We start from the raw sequence: 15,377 nt of genomic DNA on the forward strand, positions 1-15,377 counted from the left end.
CTGAAGCGAGGAGGAGAGACAGACAGGCAAGACAGCCGTGGAAAAAGACCAGACGGGCTGGATTAGTTATCAGGGAAACCCTGGGCAGCCCCATAATGTATAGTTAAAAGAACAGCAGGGCGCAGGTTGTAGTTTGGTTGCTGTGTTTTAGTTTTAGTTTCCCTTTTTGCTTTAGTCTTTTGTTTGTATTATTATTTTGACGCACCTGCGTGTGCGTGTGTGTGCAGAAAGCATTGGCTCCTTATTTAGTGTCTGAGTTTCTAAAAGGTATTGACAATGTCGACCCAGGGGACTTCTTTCACCTGAAAAAAGAAACAAGGACCAGGGGTCACAAATGGACATTAGATAAAGGGGCATTCAGAACAGAAAATAGGAGGCACTTTTTTACACAGAGAATTGTGAGGGTCTGGAACCAACTCTCCAGTAATGTTGTTGAAGCTGACACCCTGGGATCCTTCAAGAAGCTGCTTGATGAGATTCTGGGATCAATAAGCTCCTAACAACCAAACGAGCAAGATGGGCTGAATGGCCTCCTCTCATTTGTAAACTTTCTTATGTTCTTATATTTACCATTGTTGGTATCCAAGTTAGCCAGCAGCGCAGTGCCACCTTGTGGCTGAATTATTAAAGTACACCCCTGCTGGTGTCCAGTGAATTTCACCTCCCTCCCACAGCTCCTTATGAACCTTTTTTTTTGTTTACATTTTATTCAAAGAAAAACAAAACCAATAATACTGTAATAACACATAAAATTAAAATAAACAGCTTACATATGTTTCCACAGTGTGTTGTGTTACAACCTGAAATCTTGTTACATTAGATATACATTGTTATATTAACTCTATTGTTCAGGGATCGGTGCACACACGAGAAATCCATTTTTTAAATCACATTTTTGAGGATTAAAGGCATCCTCTTCACATTTTTTTAATACAGTTACCAGTGGGGCATTCCAGAATATTTTCATCAGGGACATTCAGAGGCAGTTTTGTCATCGTTAAGTTATTCATGGTTGCATTTGTAATAAACAGGTACTTACTTCACTGTATAATAAACAAAAAATCTTATTGACTTTTATTAGCAAAATAAAATAAATAAATAAAAGGCTTTTTGCAATTTTAAACTACAATTAAAAAAGTCTGTGATTTACAAACGTATGATTAACTAAAAATATATAAAAAATAAGGACATGTGGTTTCATCCCAACAGAATAATTAAAAAAAAAAAATCTCTCCTTCCCAACTTCAAAACACACATCATATTACTAACCCTGCCTCGGAGCATGAACACAAAGAGATCAGATTGAAACAAAAACAAAATAGAATAGACGGCAAACCTTGAGGTGCTCTTTCCTTTGAAGTGGTTAATGTCATGTTTCATAACTGCTGTATCTGTGTGCCAGTGTCTGAGTTAATGTCATGTTTAATAACTGCTGTATCTGTGTGCCAGTGTCTGAGTTAATGTCATGTTTAATAACTGCTGTATCTGTGTGCCAGTGTCTGAGTTAATGTCATGTTTCATAACTGCTGTATCTGTGTGTCAGTGTCTGAGTTAATGTCATGTTTAATAACTGCTGTATCTGTGTGCCAGTGTCTGAGTTAATGTCATGTTTAATAACTGCTGTATCTGTGTGCCAGTGTCTGAGTTAATGTCATGTTTAATAACTGCTGTATCTGTGTGCCAGTGTCTGAGTTAATGTCATGTTTAATAACTGCTGTATCTGTGTGCCAGTGTCTGAGTTAATGTCATGTTTAATAACTGCTGTATCTGTGTGCCAGTGTCTGAGTTAATGTCATGTTTAATAACTGCTGTGTCTGTGTGCCAGTGTCTGAGTTAATGTCATGTTTAATAACTGCTGTGTCTGTGTGCCAGTGTCTGAGTTAATGTCATGTTTAATAACTGCTGTATCTGTGTGCCAGTGTCTGAGTTAATGTCATGTTTAATAACTGCTGTATCTGTGTGCCAGTGTCTGAGTTAATGTCATGTTTAATAACTGCTATATCTGTGTGTCAGTGTCTGAGTTAACCTCTTCAACTCCAGATTCAAAATGAATGTGCACTCCAGGTACCAGATTTAGACATTATTGTAATTGGTAATTTTACCCCTGAAATGGGTATGAAATAATATTTGGAAAAAAGTCAATACATTTATAACATTTTATTAACCCTTTAGGCTCCTGTGTGCTCGATAGTCATATTCAATAAAGCAAGACAGACACAAACGTTTGATCTTTTTTTACATTTTATTTTGTAGAACAAACATACATTCTATCTATACATTAGTTAGCAAAATGTACATTGTAAAAAAAATATTTTATACATAACAGAAATATTCAAGTTTTTTTAATGTAAACCACAAACAAAATTATGAATAAAAAAGCATTTTTGTAAAAGGTAAAATATACATGTGTAATTTTTATGAACAATAAACAGTTATATAGAGTTACACTGTGAAATATTGTTGAAAGTTTTCTAAGGCTTGGAAATATTTATGGCTTTACCAGTTCAAGCATTTTGAGTGTGTTGTGAGCCCACAGTATAAACTTATTTCGGTTTCCTTATTTTCCTATTAACAGTATTTCATGTGGTTGTTTTGCAATGAAGATGCTTTGCTGGTTCATTTTCCATTGTTTGTTCATGCTTATCAATGTACAAGTTTCAGGCTGAACAATAAATAAAATATGTTTTGATAAAGCTAATACTTATTGCTTTTATAGTTAATTTTAAAAGCATGGTAATGCAAGTGCTCTTTCCTTTGATGTGCATCCTGGAGCTGAAGAGGTTAATGTCATGTTGAATAAACTACTGTATCTCTTTGCTGGATTGTTCTGATATCGTGCAAAGACAACGAGAGTACAGATTATAGTTCAATTGTCTCGGGAAACAATGGGATTTTTAAATGTTCTCTTCAATACTGGTAACATGTTCCCTAATTTAAAATGAGTATTTCGTTTTGGGAGCTTCTCTTCAACACGGATCACATTTGCTAATTCAAAGTGACTATTTTGTTTTGGAAGCTTGTATTAAAATGGGTAAATTGAGCAGTGCAGGGGAGCGGTCTGACTTCACTGGGCTCCTCGATCACATCTTATAACAGCACTGTCTGTGCTGGACTAGAAGCCTTGTTGGACAACCAGCTGTGACCTGTGCATTTTTTATACTCACAGACCGACACAGAGCCCTGCAATCACACAAAGAAGAACTGCTCCTGAAACCCAAACTGCTGTTCTGGGTTGAGCTGAAACCAGGCCTACCTCAGTCAGGCCCGACCCAGACATACCCTTAACAAAGCACCTGTATTTCCCAGCATCTTCCTCCCTGACTCTCCTCAGCAGCAGTGAAGCGTTCCCGCGCTGCAGCTCAGAATCAAACAGGCTGGTCCTGCTCACATACTGACGGAGCTGATGGGCAAGCTGCTCCCTGTTATTGTTACTGTGAACGATGTGGTCCGTTTCAGCTCTTCTCCAGGTCACATCTGACTTTTTCTTCCAGACTCCAGCTATAACGTTGTCGAAAGAGCAGCTCAGGATACAGTCCTGCCCCTTAGAACACTTCACTGAGCTCTGGACTTGCACATGATCTGGTGCTGTTGTGGGTTGAGCCGCAACCACGACTACCTCAGTCAGGCCCCACCTGGACAGTCTAGGAGTGAAAACGAAGCACCTGTACTCTCCAGCATCTTCCTCCCTGACTCTCCTCAGCAGCAGTGAAGCGTTCCCGCGCTGCAGCTCAGAATCAAACAGGCTGGTCCTGCTCACATACTGAGGGAGCTGATCGGCAAGCTGGTCCCTGTTGTTGCGGATCCTGTGAACGATGTGGTCCATTTCTGTTCTTCTCCAGATCACACCTGACTTCTCATCCCAGCCTCCAGCTGTGTAGTTAAAGGTGCAGCTCAGGATACAGTCCTGCCCCTCAGTACACTTCACTGAGCGCGAGACTTTCACAAACTCACTGTCGCTGCTCACACTGCCAGCAGCCAGTATGAGGATTGCCAATACCCCGGTAACAGCAGCAGCAGCAGGGCCAGTGAAGCACACTCTCCTCCTTAACTGGATCCTGGACTCGGTCCTTCTCTTCAAATAGAGCCTGAACAGGAGAACAACAAAAAGTTCAGAAACAGACAGAGAAAGAGACAGACACACACACACACACAGGGTTATAAACACACCCAAAGGGTTATAAACACACACACAGGGTTATAAACACACACACACACACACACAGGGTTATAAACACACACGCACAGTTTTATAAACACACACACAGTGTTATAAACACACACGCACAGGGTTATAAACACACACATGGTTATAAACACACACACACAGTGTTATAAACGCACAGGGCTATAAACACACACACAGGGTTATAAACACACACAGTTATAAACACACACACACACAGTGTTATAAACACACACGCACAGGGCTATAAACACACACACAGGGTTATAAAAAGGGCAGCAGTGTGGAGTAGTGGTTAGGGCTCTGGACTCTTGACCGGAGGGTTGTGGGTTCAATCCTCAGTGGGGGACACTGCTGTTGTACCCTTGAGCAAGGTACTTTACCTAGATTGCTCCAGTAAAAACCCAACTGTATAAATGGGTAATTGTATGTAAAAATAATGTGATATCTGTATAATGTGAAATAATGTATAATGTGATACCTTGTATCAATTGTAAGTCGTCCTGGATAAGGGCGTCTGCTAAGAAATATAATAATAATAATAATAATAATAATAATAATAATAATAATAATAATAATAATAATAATAATAATATAATAATAAACACACACAGGGTTATAAATACACACACAGGGTTCAGTACATTTATGACTCGGACACTCACTGGGACAGTTTGCTCCCAGGCTGCCTGATGTGATCCGGTGCCAGTGAAACAAGTTCAATAGCGAGCAGAAACTTGAAACAGAACAGAAGACAAGAAGAGGAGAAAGTGACGCATCAAACTCAGTGCAGAGAGCAGGACGAGAAGGGCACACATTGAAGCTAAGAGAAAAGAAACCCTGGAGTACAATACTGGATCGGGGGTCTTACTGGTTCCAGGGCAGCTCAGGTGAATTCAGGGACGCTTCTTCTCCTGCAGAGTCCATCCTCTTTGCACGCTCCGTCTGCATCTCTGTACCGAAACACAAGAGAAATCTTAAATTCATACCACGTTACACACTGGAGTCACTAAATATTCAAAGACTCGTCTGTCTGTTTATCATTATTATTACATATCACAGTGCTCTTAGTTATAGACTATATACTCCAGGAAAGTGTCAGGAAATTAAACCTACAAGGAAAGGGCCATTGTGAATGCCTACAGATTAACAACCAGAGAACTACACTCCTCATGAGCCTCTCCTGCAGGTTCACTTCAGCTACAGGAGGCACAGGGTCTCCCTCCCATTTCTCCAGAAGGACCCAGAGCCTACAGCAAACATGCCAGCTTTGAACCCTTGTGAATACACGTCAGCACTACTTATTATAAACTAACCTGGCTGCACACACACACATACACACACACACACACTCGGACCTGCCTAATTGGGATTGCTGCTGAAATGGGATACAACTCTGGGAGACGGTTCTTCCCAATGCTATTGACGTTGTTTAATTGGGACGTCACTTTGTTTAATTGGGATGCAGTATTTTCAAATGCTGAATGGAGATCGATTTTCAGAGCAAGACAGGTGGTGCAGCGCTGTGCAGGGAGTGTGTGATTACACTGTGACTTGAGTACATTGAGTAAAGCACGCTGAGCTCCTGAAGGAGGAGGATGAGGAGGAGGAGGAGGAGGAGGAGTCTCCTGTGGTTTCTCAGGCTGCTCTTGTAAAGAAAGGTGCCGTGTCAACATCGCAGGTGCGATTCTTTTTGTTCAGGAATAATAAAAACATTGACTCGTATTTTCAATGATGTATTTATCATTTAATCATAATGTGATGTGATTTCATTCATTTTCTTTTCATTAAGAATCAAAAAGCGTGACTCGGGTCGTCTCAACTGCCTCTCATTTAATTGGGACAGCCGCTTCATTTGCATCTTAATTCCAAACACAATCTGTATTTACAAAAATAGTCCGGCTTCACTTTAGGACATTAGGATACAAACACACAGCCTTCATATTTGATGTTCTTTATATAAGTAACACGTACTTTAATATCGGTATACCTTGCATACGTAACAGTCTGTTCCGAAAAGGTATCTATTTTAAACACAATATTTAATAAACTAGTATTTACATCTCTCTCTCTCTCTCCAAGCTGCATGCAGCTCACAGCACAGCTGCAGATCCAGGCTTTGTTTTTCGCGCTGTCGATGTGATCGAGTCAAACACAGTCGAGTTTAATAACATCTAAGCAATGCACTTTTTATTTTATACCATAAAACCACCAGTGTGATTTCTTAAAGCTTGATATAAACCGGGTTTATAAATGGAAGTTACTTACCGGTAATATAAAAGAAATTCAAATATGTGTTCTACGTGTTGCAGCACCTCACTTCTGTTCACTTACATCAATTTATATAAGCTTAAACCCTGAAAAGCTCATTTGCTGCGTAATGTCAAACCAAGTTGTTCTTGTATTGCAGATAATTCACATTTCTAAAAGTTGAATCTTTACAGTTTTTAGATTTTATTTATTTATTTATTTTTAAAAATGCAGCAGCGAAGACCAGGCTTTTGGTAGCGGCCACGATTTTTTTTTTTTAATTAAGTTTACGAGTAAGTGAAATGACTGACTTAGTCTCTAATCAGACACTGAGCACATAATCCATTAATCACTGCAGTTAAATAAAAGGTTCAATAGTTAACGCCATGGCAGGAAATGCGCACTGTTAATCTGCTCTTTTAATGAAAGAAATTATCTTAAGACCTTAAAATATGGAGTTCCATGTGTAAAAAAAGGATTAATTTTTTTTTTTTTCCAGATTCAACTTAAATCTTGTATATTTCCCCAGATTTATAAAATGTTGTGAATATATATATATATATATATATATATATATATATATATATATATATATAAAATGTGTACATTCAGATATAATTTATAAATCTACTTACAAGATTTAACATTTAGCTAAATATTTAACTGGCCAGCTAAATCTGGAGTTTGTATGCAAATGAGCTCCACCCACTGTGCTCTCACGTGATTTGATTGGCTCTTGTAATGCTGAAATCTGCATTTTCCAACTAGCATTACTAGAGCTAATCAATCACGTGGAATTTTAAAAAGCACATTGTTTCCTAGAGAATTTAACTATAATATGTAAATTACCAGAACTCGACACACACACAAACTCCCCCTTACCCCACTAACACGGGTCTTAACATTTACCCCACTAACACGGGGCTTAAATTATTTTAAATTAAGTAGCGAGACACTACCAACATGTATGAGTATTTCCCAACAAAAAAAATACAATAACACAGGACAGGCTCTGTTTGATAAACTGTAACTTTAGTCAAATTCGTTTTGAATTTCACAGCAAACAATCAACTAATGGGTCAGTCAGCGGGCAGCATCAACGCCATTGGCTAATCGTCAGCCAATGGAGTTATTGATACCGCCCACTGGCTGTGATTGACAGTAGTAGTTTCGGCACAGTGAAATGTAAAAAGAACAGCAGCTCGCGTCACATCGAAATGAAAACGAAGCAGAAAAGAAAACGGACAGTGAAATGAAAAGTGACAAAAGAGAAATAAATAAATGAATGAATGAATAAAAAGGGAATGAATAAATGAATGAATAAATAAATAAATGCCCATGTATTTATTTTAATTAATTAATGTATTTATTTATTCCTGTATTTATTTATTTTGAATTTTGGCATGGAATATCCTCCATACTGTGGGTTCTTAAATGTTTCTATGTTAGGACCCAAAACAGTAACTCACTGCCTTCTCGAGACCCAGTTCATATTTGGAAATGAAAATAAAAATGTGGATTTATTTATTTATTTTTATTTTTCCAATAATAGAAATTAAGTAAAAATTCAAGTCAAAGAGAGTAATAACGGGTCTTAATGGGAGCAGCGAGTCAACTTCCCTGAGTTTCGCTTCGTGTTTATTACTCGGCCACTTCGACCCGTTTCTACAGAAAACTACAATGCCCACAATTCCGTGCGGTAATGCGCTTCTGTAATGTGTTGTAGCGCTGGACCGTAGTTTAATAAAACTTTGACCCAACCACTAATAGCAAACTACAAACCTGTATTTGATAGAGATTATATTTATGAATGGAAGAAAGAAGCATCTGACAAAATCTAAAACCGCCACTGAGTACAGGGTTGTAGTTTGCTATTCGTTTTAATCCGGCGCTATGTTTAAAACTGCAGAGCTTTCAAATTCCATCACAGCATTTTAAATAAAATAATACAATGACATTTGAACTTACTTTTCCACTATCGAAGCACTGCTTTCTGAAGCTGGCCACTCGAATCTTGAAAAACTCAAGAGATATCCCGTCATACTGTGAATGCTTTTCCAAATGTCGTGTCAGTTTGTTAACGCTTCTATTTGAAAACACAATCGCCACAAAGCAAACGCTGCAGACGCTCCTCTGCATTCTGAACAGCTTTTAGAAATCCTAAACGCAAGAAGCTATCGTTATATTTTTGCTTAATCTTCATTAAACCCTAGATCTCTGTACAGCAGTGATTTATAATATTCTCCAGCACTCTGATTAGCGGGGGTTGCTTACGCGCACACTGGGTGAGTTGCGACTTTCTGGGGAAACGCAAATACGCGCCCTCTAGACCATGTTAAAGCTGCATTTGTTTTCCGCACGATGCGACCCACCAAAAAGGTGTTAGGGACCCACTTTGGGTCACGACCCATAGTTTAAGAACCCATGCTCCATAGGAACGGGCCAAAATGAATTAATCAGATATGCGTCACACTCGTTAAACCTGCACTGAAGTGAAAACTGTACAGGGTCGGATATGCGAGTGCTGACTGCATTAGCAAGACTGTCCACAGAGGGCGCTCGTGATCTGTTACTTATTAATACAATCCTACCAACCCAGCTCCCCGTTACAATTACAAGAAATAAGGCCGTTGTTTCCTCTGTTTTGTACAGTGATAGATTCGTGTTTAATTATGTTGCTTCTGCCAACTACAGTACATGTTCAAAAAAATGTAATCGAATCAGGCTCAACAAAACACATTTTTCTTTTATAAATAATGTATTTAAAACACAGATTGTACAGTCGAAGGGTATTTAACACGAGCATTACCCCGTCTTCAAACTCAAAGCCAGACTAAAGAATAAAATTGACGATGTTTATGAATAAAAGGCAGGATAAATAAACACATACATTAATAAATATAACGAGCCAAAGCATTACCTTTGCAAACAATAAAAACACAACTTTCAAACACTTTACCTTAAACGCTTGTCCGCAGTGTTCACTCAGCCGACTTGCTGTGAGTCTGGTATCACTCAGCCTGTAGTGTTTGGAAGGAGTCCCGGCTCTCGGGCTGCAGGAGGAGGAGACTCGTCTAAAGCAGAGGGAGCGACACCAGACACACCCACACACAGGACAGGTTTAATGTACGTGTCTATTCATTTATTTATTAATGTATGTGTTTATTCATTCTTTTATTTCTGTCTTTATCCTGCCCTTGTTTTCTTGCGGCGGTCTGGCTTTGAAGACGGGGTAATGCTCGTGGTAAATCACCCTTCGATTGTAAAATCTGTAGATTTAAACTTACATTTTTATTTGTTTTGGTATTTATAAACGAGCAAATTTAAAGTTAGAAGTGTATTTGTTTGTTTCTATAATAACCTCTAGCACTGTCCGTATATTAAATTAAACCAATATCGTTGAAATTCTAAAACGTTTAAAAGGGCGATTTTTGTGAAATGCACGTTCGCTGTTTTTGTAATTACGGGGGTAAGGCTAAGCAAATTGCATATGAGATTAAGTGAATTGAAAAAAATTTAAGAGCGCCGTTACTTACCGTTCCTAACTACCCAACTTCAAACTATCCGGCGAGCTTTCAAACTCCAATACAGAGAGGAAAGGGCGTGGCTTAGGAAAGGGAATATGTGACATCATCTCAATTTCAATGACGCCACGCCTCCAACTTTCGAGTCCGACTCAATACTACAGACTATTCAACAATTGTACATGTCCTGATAAATTATAATAAGAATAAGACCCCAATAAATAAATATGTTAGCCAAATAATAATAATTGTAATAATGATGACGTTTTCTCTACGTGTATGTCGTTTCTATTCTAATTATGTTAGGGACTATGTTTCCTCAGCGGAAGGTTACCCAACGCTTTATCCAGCGTGGTACGGTAGTCATGCTGGTTTCAGTCAGTCAGAGTCAGTCAAGGGAGCTGCGTGTTTGTGGATCGTGTGCTCTCAGGTGTAGAAGGTAAAGTGTTTTAAAGTGTATTTGTTTATTTGTAATGTTCGCAAAGTGAATACTGTGCGTCTCGCTATATTTATTAATTCATTTAGTCCTTAAACACAGAGAGGGAATAATAACGGAGCTATATTCAGGAAAGACGTTCTGTAGTCTGCCCGTTAATCGCAAACAAATCAATAATAATCATAATTCATATTTATCGTGCTGTCAGTGGTCTTTGTAAATAAATGTGGATTTGATTTTGTATTTATGTCTTGATGGACTTTTGCAAGTTGTGTTTTTTGCTCGGGGGGTGGAGTCTCTATAACATGTATAACAGCACAGAAAATCGATGCAATTTGAAGTTATTTATGGTGGGGGAGGCACTTCATATAGTATTTTATTGATTTTTTTAAAAATCGTAATGAAAAATTGCACAAACAACCCCCCCCCCCCCCCCCCCCCCCCCCACCCCCCCCCCCCCCCAAAAAAAAATCAGGCAGGCATGTTTCCTGTACACTGAAAGCGCTCTCACTCTGAGCGTCCTCACTTACTGTCACTGAGGGGACTGATCGGCAAGCTGGTCTGTGTTGTCATGGTAACTGTGAAAAACACTTCCTGACATAAACCTCACAGTGTCGTGTTTGTGTTCAATGGGAGAAGCGAGAGAATTTCACGAGATACCGACCCCTGGATAAACACCTTCCGAATTTCATCTTGTCAGTGACAAAAAAATAAAATAAAATTGGGGACGACTTTGAACCAAGTTTCTACAGCAGCGCATCAAAACAAAACTCAGCCAAAAGAAAACAGCTTAAGAAACATGCGTGTGAAATAAAGTGTGTCAGAATATTACTACACAATAATGTTGTGGTTGACCTGTTACTCGTGGCTGCCTGACTCAAAACCATCGAGACATAATATTGTGTGGTAATATATTCTGACCCTGTGCATCCTGTAGCTGAAGTGAACCTGCAAGAGAGGCTCGTGGGAAGTGTAGTTTTTCTGGTTGTGAATCTGTAGGCGTTCACAATGGCCCTTTCCTTGTGGGTTTAATTTCATGAAACTTTCCTGGAGTATATAGTCTATAACTAAGCGCGCAGTGATGTGTAATAATAATGATAAACAGACAGACAAGTCTTTGAATATTTAGTGACTCCAGTGTGTAACGTGGTATGAATTTAAGATTTCTCTTGTGTCTCGGTACAGAGATGCAGACGGAGCGTGCAAAGAGGATGGACTCTGCAGGAGAAGAAGCGCCCCTGAATTCACCTGAGCTGCCCTGGAACCAGTAAGACCCCCGATCCAGTATTGTACTCCAGGGTTTCTTTTCTCTTGGCTTCAATGTGTGCCCTTCTCGTCCTGCTCTCTGCGCTGAGTTTGATGCGTCACTTTCTCCTCTTCTTGTCTTCTGTTCTGTTTCAAGTTTCTGCTCGCTATTGAACTTGTTTCTTTGGCATCGGATCACATCAGGCAGCCTGGGAGCAAACTGTCCCAGTGAGTGTCCGAGTCATAAATGTGCTGAACCCTGTGTGTGTGTGTTTATAACCCTGTGTGGGTGTGTTTAGAACCCTGGTGGTGTGTGTGTGTGTGTGTGTGTGTGTGTGTGTGTGTGTGTGTGTGTGTGTGTGTTTCTGAATCTTGGTGCTGTCTCTCTCTCTCTCTCTGTCTGTGTTTCTGAACTTTTTGCTCTTCTCCGGTTCAGGCTCTATTTGAAGAGAAGGACCGAGTCCAGGATCCAGTTAAGGAGGAGAGTGTGCTTCACTGGCCCTACTGCTGCTTCTGTTACCGGGGTATTGGCAATCCTCATACTGGCTGCTGGCAGGGTCAGCGGCAGTGATTTAGTGCATGTCCCGAGCTCAGTGAACTGTACTGAGGGGCAGGACTGTATCCTGAGCTGCACCTTCTACTACACAACTGGAGGCTGGGATGAGAAGTCAAGTGTGATCTGGAGAAGAGCAGAAACACTCTGCATTGTTCACGGATATCGTGACAACAGGGACCAGCTTGCCCATCAGCTCTCTCAGTATGTGAGCAGGACCAGCCTGTTTGATTCTGAACTGCAACGCGGGAACGCTTCACTGCTGCTGAGGAGAGTCAGGGAGGAAGATGCTGGAGAATACAAATGCACTGTTTATGCTCTTAGACGGTTTGGGTCGGGCCTGACTGAGGTAGTCGTGGTTCCGGCCCCACCCACAACAGCACCAGATCATGTGACAGTCCCGAGCTCTGACTGGAGGGGTTTAGGAGCACTTCTTCCTCTTCTTGCTCTTTGTGTGATTGCAAGTCTCTGTGTTGGTCTGTGACTCTATAAAAGACATGCAAGTCCAGCACAGGCAGTGCCGTTATCAGACGTGATCGAGGAGCCCAGTGAAGTCAGACGGCTCCCCTGCACTGCTCAATTTACCCAGTTTAATACAAGCTCCCAAAAGGAAATAGTCACTTTGAATTAGGAAACGTGTTCAGTGTTGAAGAGAAATTTTAAACATCACATTGTTTCCAAGACAATTGAACTATAATCTGTACTCTCGTTGTCTTTGCACGATATCAGAACAATCCAGCAAAGAGATACCGTAGTTTATTCAACATGACATTAACCTCTTCAGCTCCAGGATGCACATCAAAGGAAAGAGCACTTGCAGTACCACGCCCTGCCTGCGCACGTCAAGGTTTGCCGTCTGTTCTCTGGGGTTTTTATTTTCAATCTGATCTCTTTGTATTCATGCTCTGAGGCAGGGTTAGTGTGTGTGTTTTGAAGTCGGGGAGGAGAGATGGAAATCATCAGGTGACTTTATTATCCAGTTGCGTTCCGTGCACAAATCCATCTCTATCTGTGAAGACATTGACAAGAGCTGGAGACGATCAACGATCTCAAGTATATACAGAGTATTTCATTGTATTATTTCTGCAGTTTTGCTTGTCTACCTTTATTTTATATTAGTATTTGATTTCAAAAAATATATGGCAGCGTACATGGATTGTGAGAAGGGGAGCGCTGAAGAGTTTGAGCCGTGTTCGGAGGATTTCTGAAAGCAGCGACAGCACTTGGAGTATCTTATACAGTGCTGGGACAAAATACTGTGAAGCCAGAAATACTTGCAACCAAAACATTCAGTGAATCACTCCCGTAAAACCTGTTTTACTCCAGAAATGTGGCAGCCTGTTGCAATATAAGAAGTATGTATTGTCAGTGGATTTTTTTTTTTTCATATGTGAAAACCACATAATAAACACAACTCAAGAAAGAAATCTATATAAAAATCAGAATCAGTTCTGCAATCAACCTCTTTAACCTTGTTTTTATTATTTTGTATTTGTTTTGTTGTATTATTATTATGATTTATTATGTTTAAATATGAAGGTGAAAAGCCGTAGTTGTTTTTGTTTGGCAAGGACGAGCGAGGTGCCGTCCGCCATGATGTTTTGTTTTTGTTTTAAAATACCTCGTGAGAATGCGTGACTGTCAGCGAGTGATTATTGAATTAGCTGGCAGTCACGCTTAATAACTCTACCCGTGCAGACTGTGGCCAAGCAGCAATGAGAGGATTAATAGCCAGTTAACCCCTCGGCCATGATATTAAAGACCTGTAGCTTTGGCTGCAAGGTCTGGGTGTTCGAGAGGAGGAAACGAGCGAACGAGATGAGAAAGAAACAGTCATTAAAATAACCACAGGATCGGTGAAAGCGATCTGCTCAGCCTGACCTGAGTTTTGTGTTGGTGATTTGTTTTTGGTTATCTTTTTTTATTTTGCTCTGTGAGTAGTGTTTTTTTGTTCAAACCTTTTATTTTATTTTTGTGTTTGTTAAAATAAAACGGCGCGAACGCCTTTGCACGCGGTCCTGCCTGAGTGTTACTCTTCCTGTGTCTGGCCTGACGTCACCACTTAGCCATCCCTGTCACACGCGCTTATAAAATGAAGCAAATACAAAACAGTTGCATCGAACATGGGTTTTATTTTAATTATTATTATTTTTTTATTTTTTTTTTTTTAACTCCAAAACCAAGAAATTCTTAGTCTTAATTCTCTGTACTATTTTAGTATATTTTAGAAAATAGAAAAATATGCTCAACTTGTTTAATAATATAGTATGGAGATTATTTTTTGTCCTGTAAAGAAAAATCTATTTATTAGAAAAAAAGATATATTGATTTTCCTTGGTCTGTATACATTTCTGTATTCAACCTGAAACTGAACTGAGGCCAAATAAACTATTAACCTTAAAGATGTTTTCTTTGTATAATATAATTAAGTACAATATGAACTTGGCAGCAATTTTAGTTAAAAGTTTTGACAAACAGTTTATTTCAATATTGTTTTTATTATTTGTTTATTTAGCAGACGCCTTTATCCAAGGCGACTTACAGAGACTAGGGTGTGTGAACTATGCATCAGCTGCAGAGTCACTTACAACTACGTCTCACCCGAAAGACGGAGCACAAGGAGGTGAAGTGACTTGCTCAGGGTCACACAGTGAGTCAGTGGCTGAGGAGGGATTTGAACCGGGGACCTCCTGCTTACAAGCCCTTTTCTTTAACCACTAAAATGGAATTTGATTTAGTACCAGTTTATTTTATTTTTTTCATACGTGAAAACCGCATAATGAAATCTGAATCAATTCTACAATCATCTTCTTTAGCGGAGTTTGAAATTCACCTTTGTGAATATTAATAGAGATTTATTGAAGTCTTTATATCCAGGCTGTGTTTTTCCTTAATCACCTGGATTTTGTACATGTGCTTGTTGTGATGTGTAGTTTAGTCCAGGAGATTAAAAAAATATTACTTAATTTTCTAAATGCATTACATTAAAACGAGAATATTTGTTATGTATATAAAACAAATAAAATCGGGGGAAAAAATATAAAACGTTTGTGCCTGTCTTGCTTTGTTGAATATGACTATCTAACACACAGGAGCCTAAAGGGTTAATAAAAATGTTATAAATGTATTGACTTTTTTCCAAATAGTTTTTTTTTTTTTTTTACCAATTTGGTAATTTCAACCCTG

The 15,377-nt window shown here is 39.3% G+C and overlaps 1 protein-coding gene across 2 annotated transcripts; it reads left to right on the plus strand.

The window, feature by feature from the left end:
* The first annotated feature begins 9,497 nt into the window (after nucleotides 1-9,497).
* On the plus strand, nucleotides 9,498-14,206 carry LOC117398825 (V-set domain-containing T-cell activation inhibitor 1-like). Of its 2 annotated transcripts, none has more exons than XM_059012374.1 (3): nucleotides 9,498-9,559; nucleotides 11,579-11,660; nucleotides 12,075-14,206. In XM_059012374.1, exons 2-3 carry the CDS (start codon nucleotides 11,581-11,583, stop codon nucleotides 12,673-12,675), a joined length of 681 nt encoding a protein of 226 aa, XP_058868357.1. In that variant the 5' UTR covers nucleotides 9,498-9,559; nucleotides 11,579-11,580; the 3' UTR covers nucleotides 12,676-14,206. The 2 variants fall into 2 exon arrangements, with proteins under 2 accessions (XP_058868357.1, XP_058868356.1); XM_059012373.1 differs by lacking the exon at nucleotides 9,498-9,559 and adding an exon at nucleotides 10,269-10,396.
* The last annotated feature ends 1,171 nt before the right edge of the window (nucleotides 14,207-15,377 follow it).

Source organism: Acipenser ruthenus, chromosome 44 (genome assembly GCF_902713425.1).
Source record: "Acipenser ruthenus chromosome 44, fAciRut3.2 maternal haplotype, whole genome shotgun sequence".
Lineage (NCBI taxonomy): Eukaryota > Metazoa > Chordata > Actinopteri > Acipenseriformes > Acipenseridae > Acipenser > Acipenser ruthenus.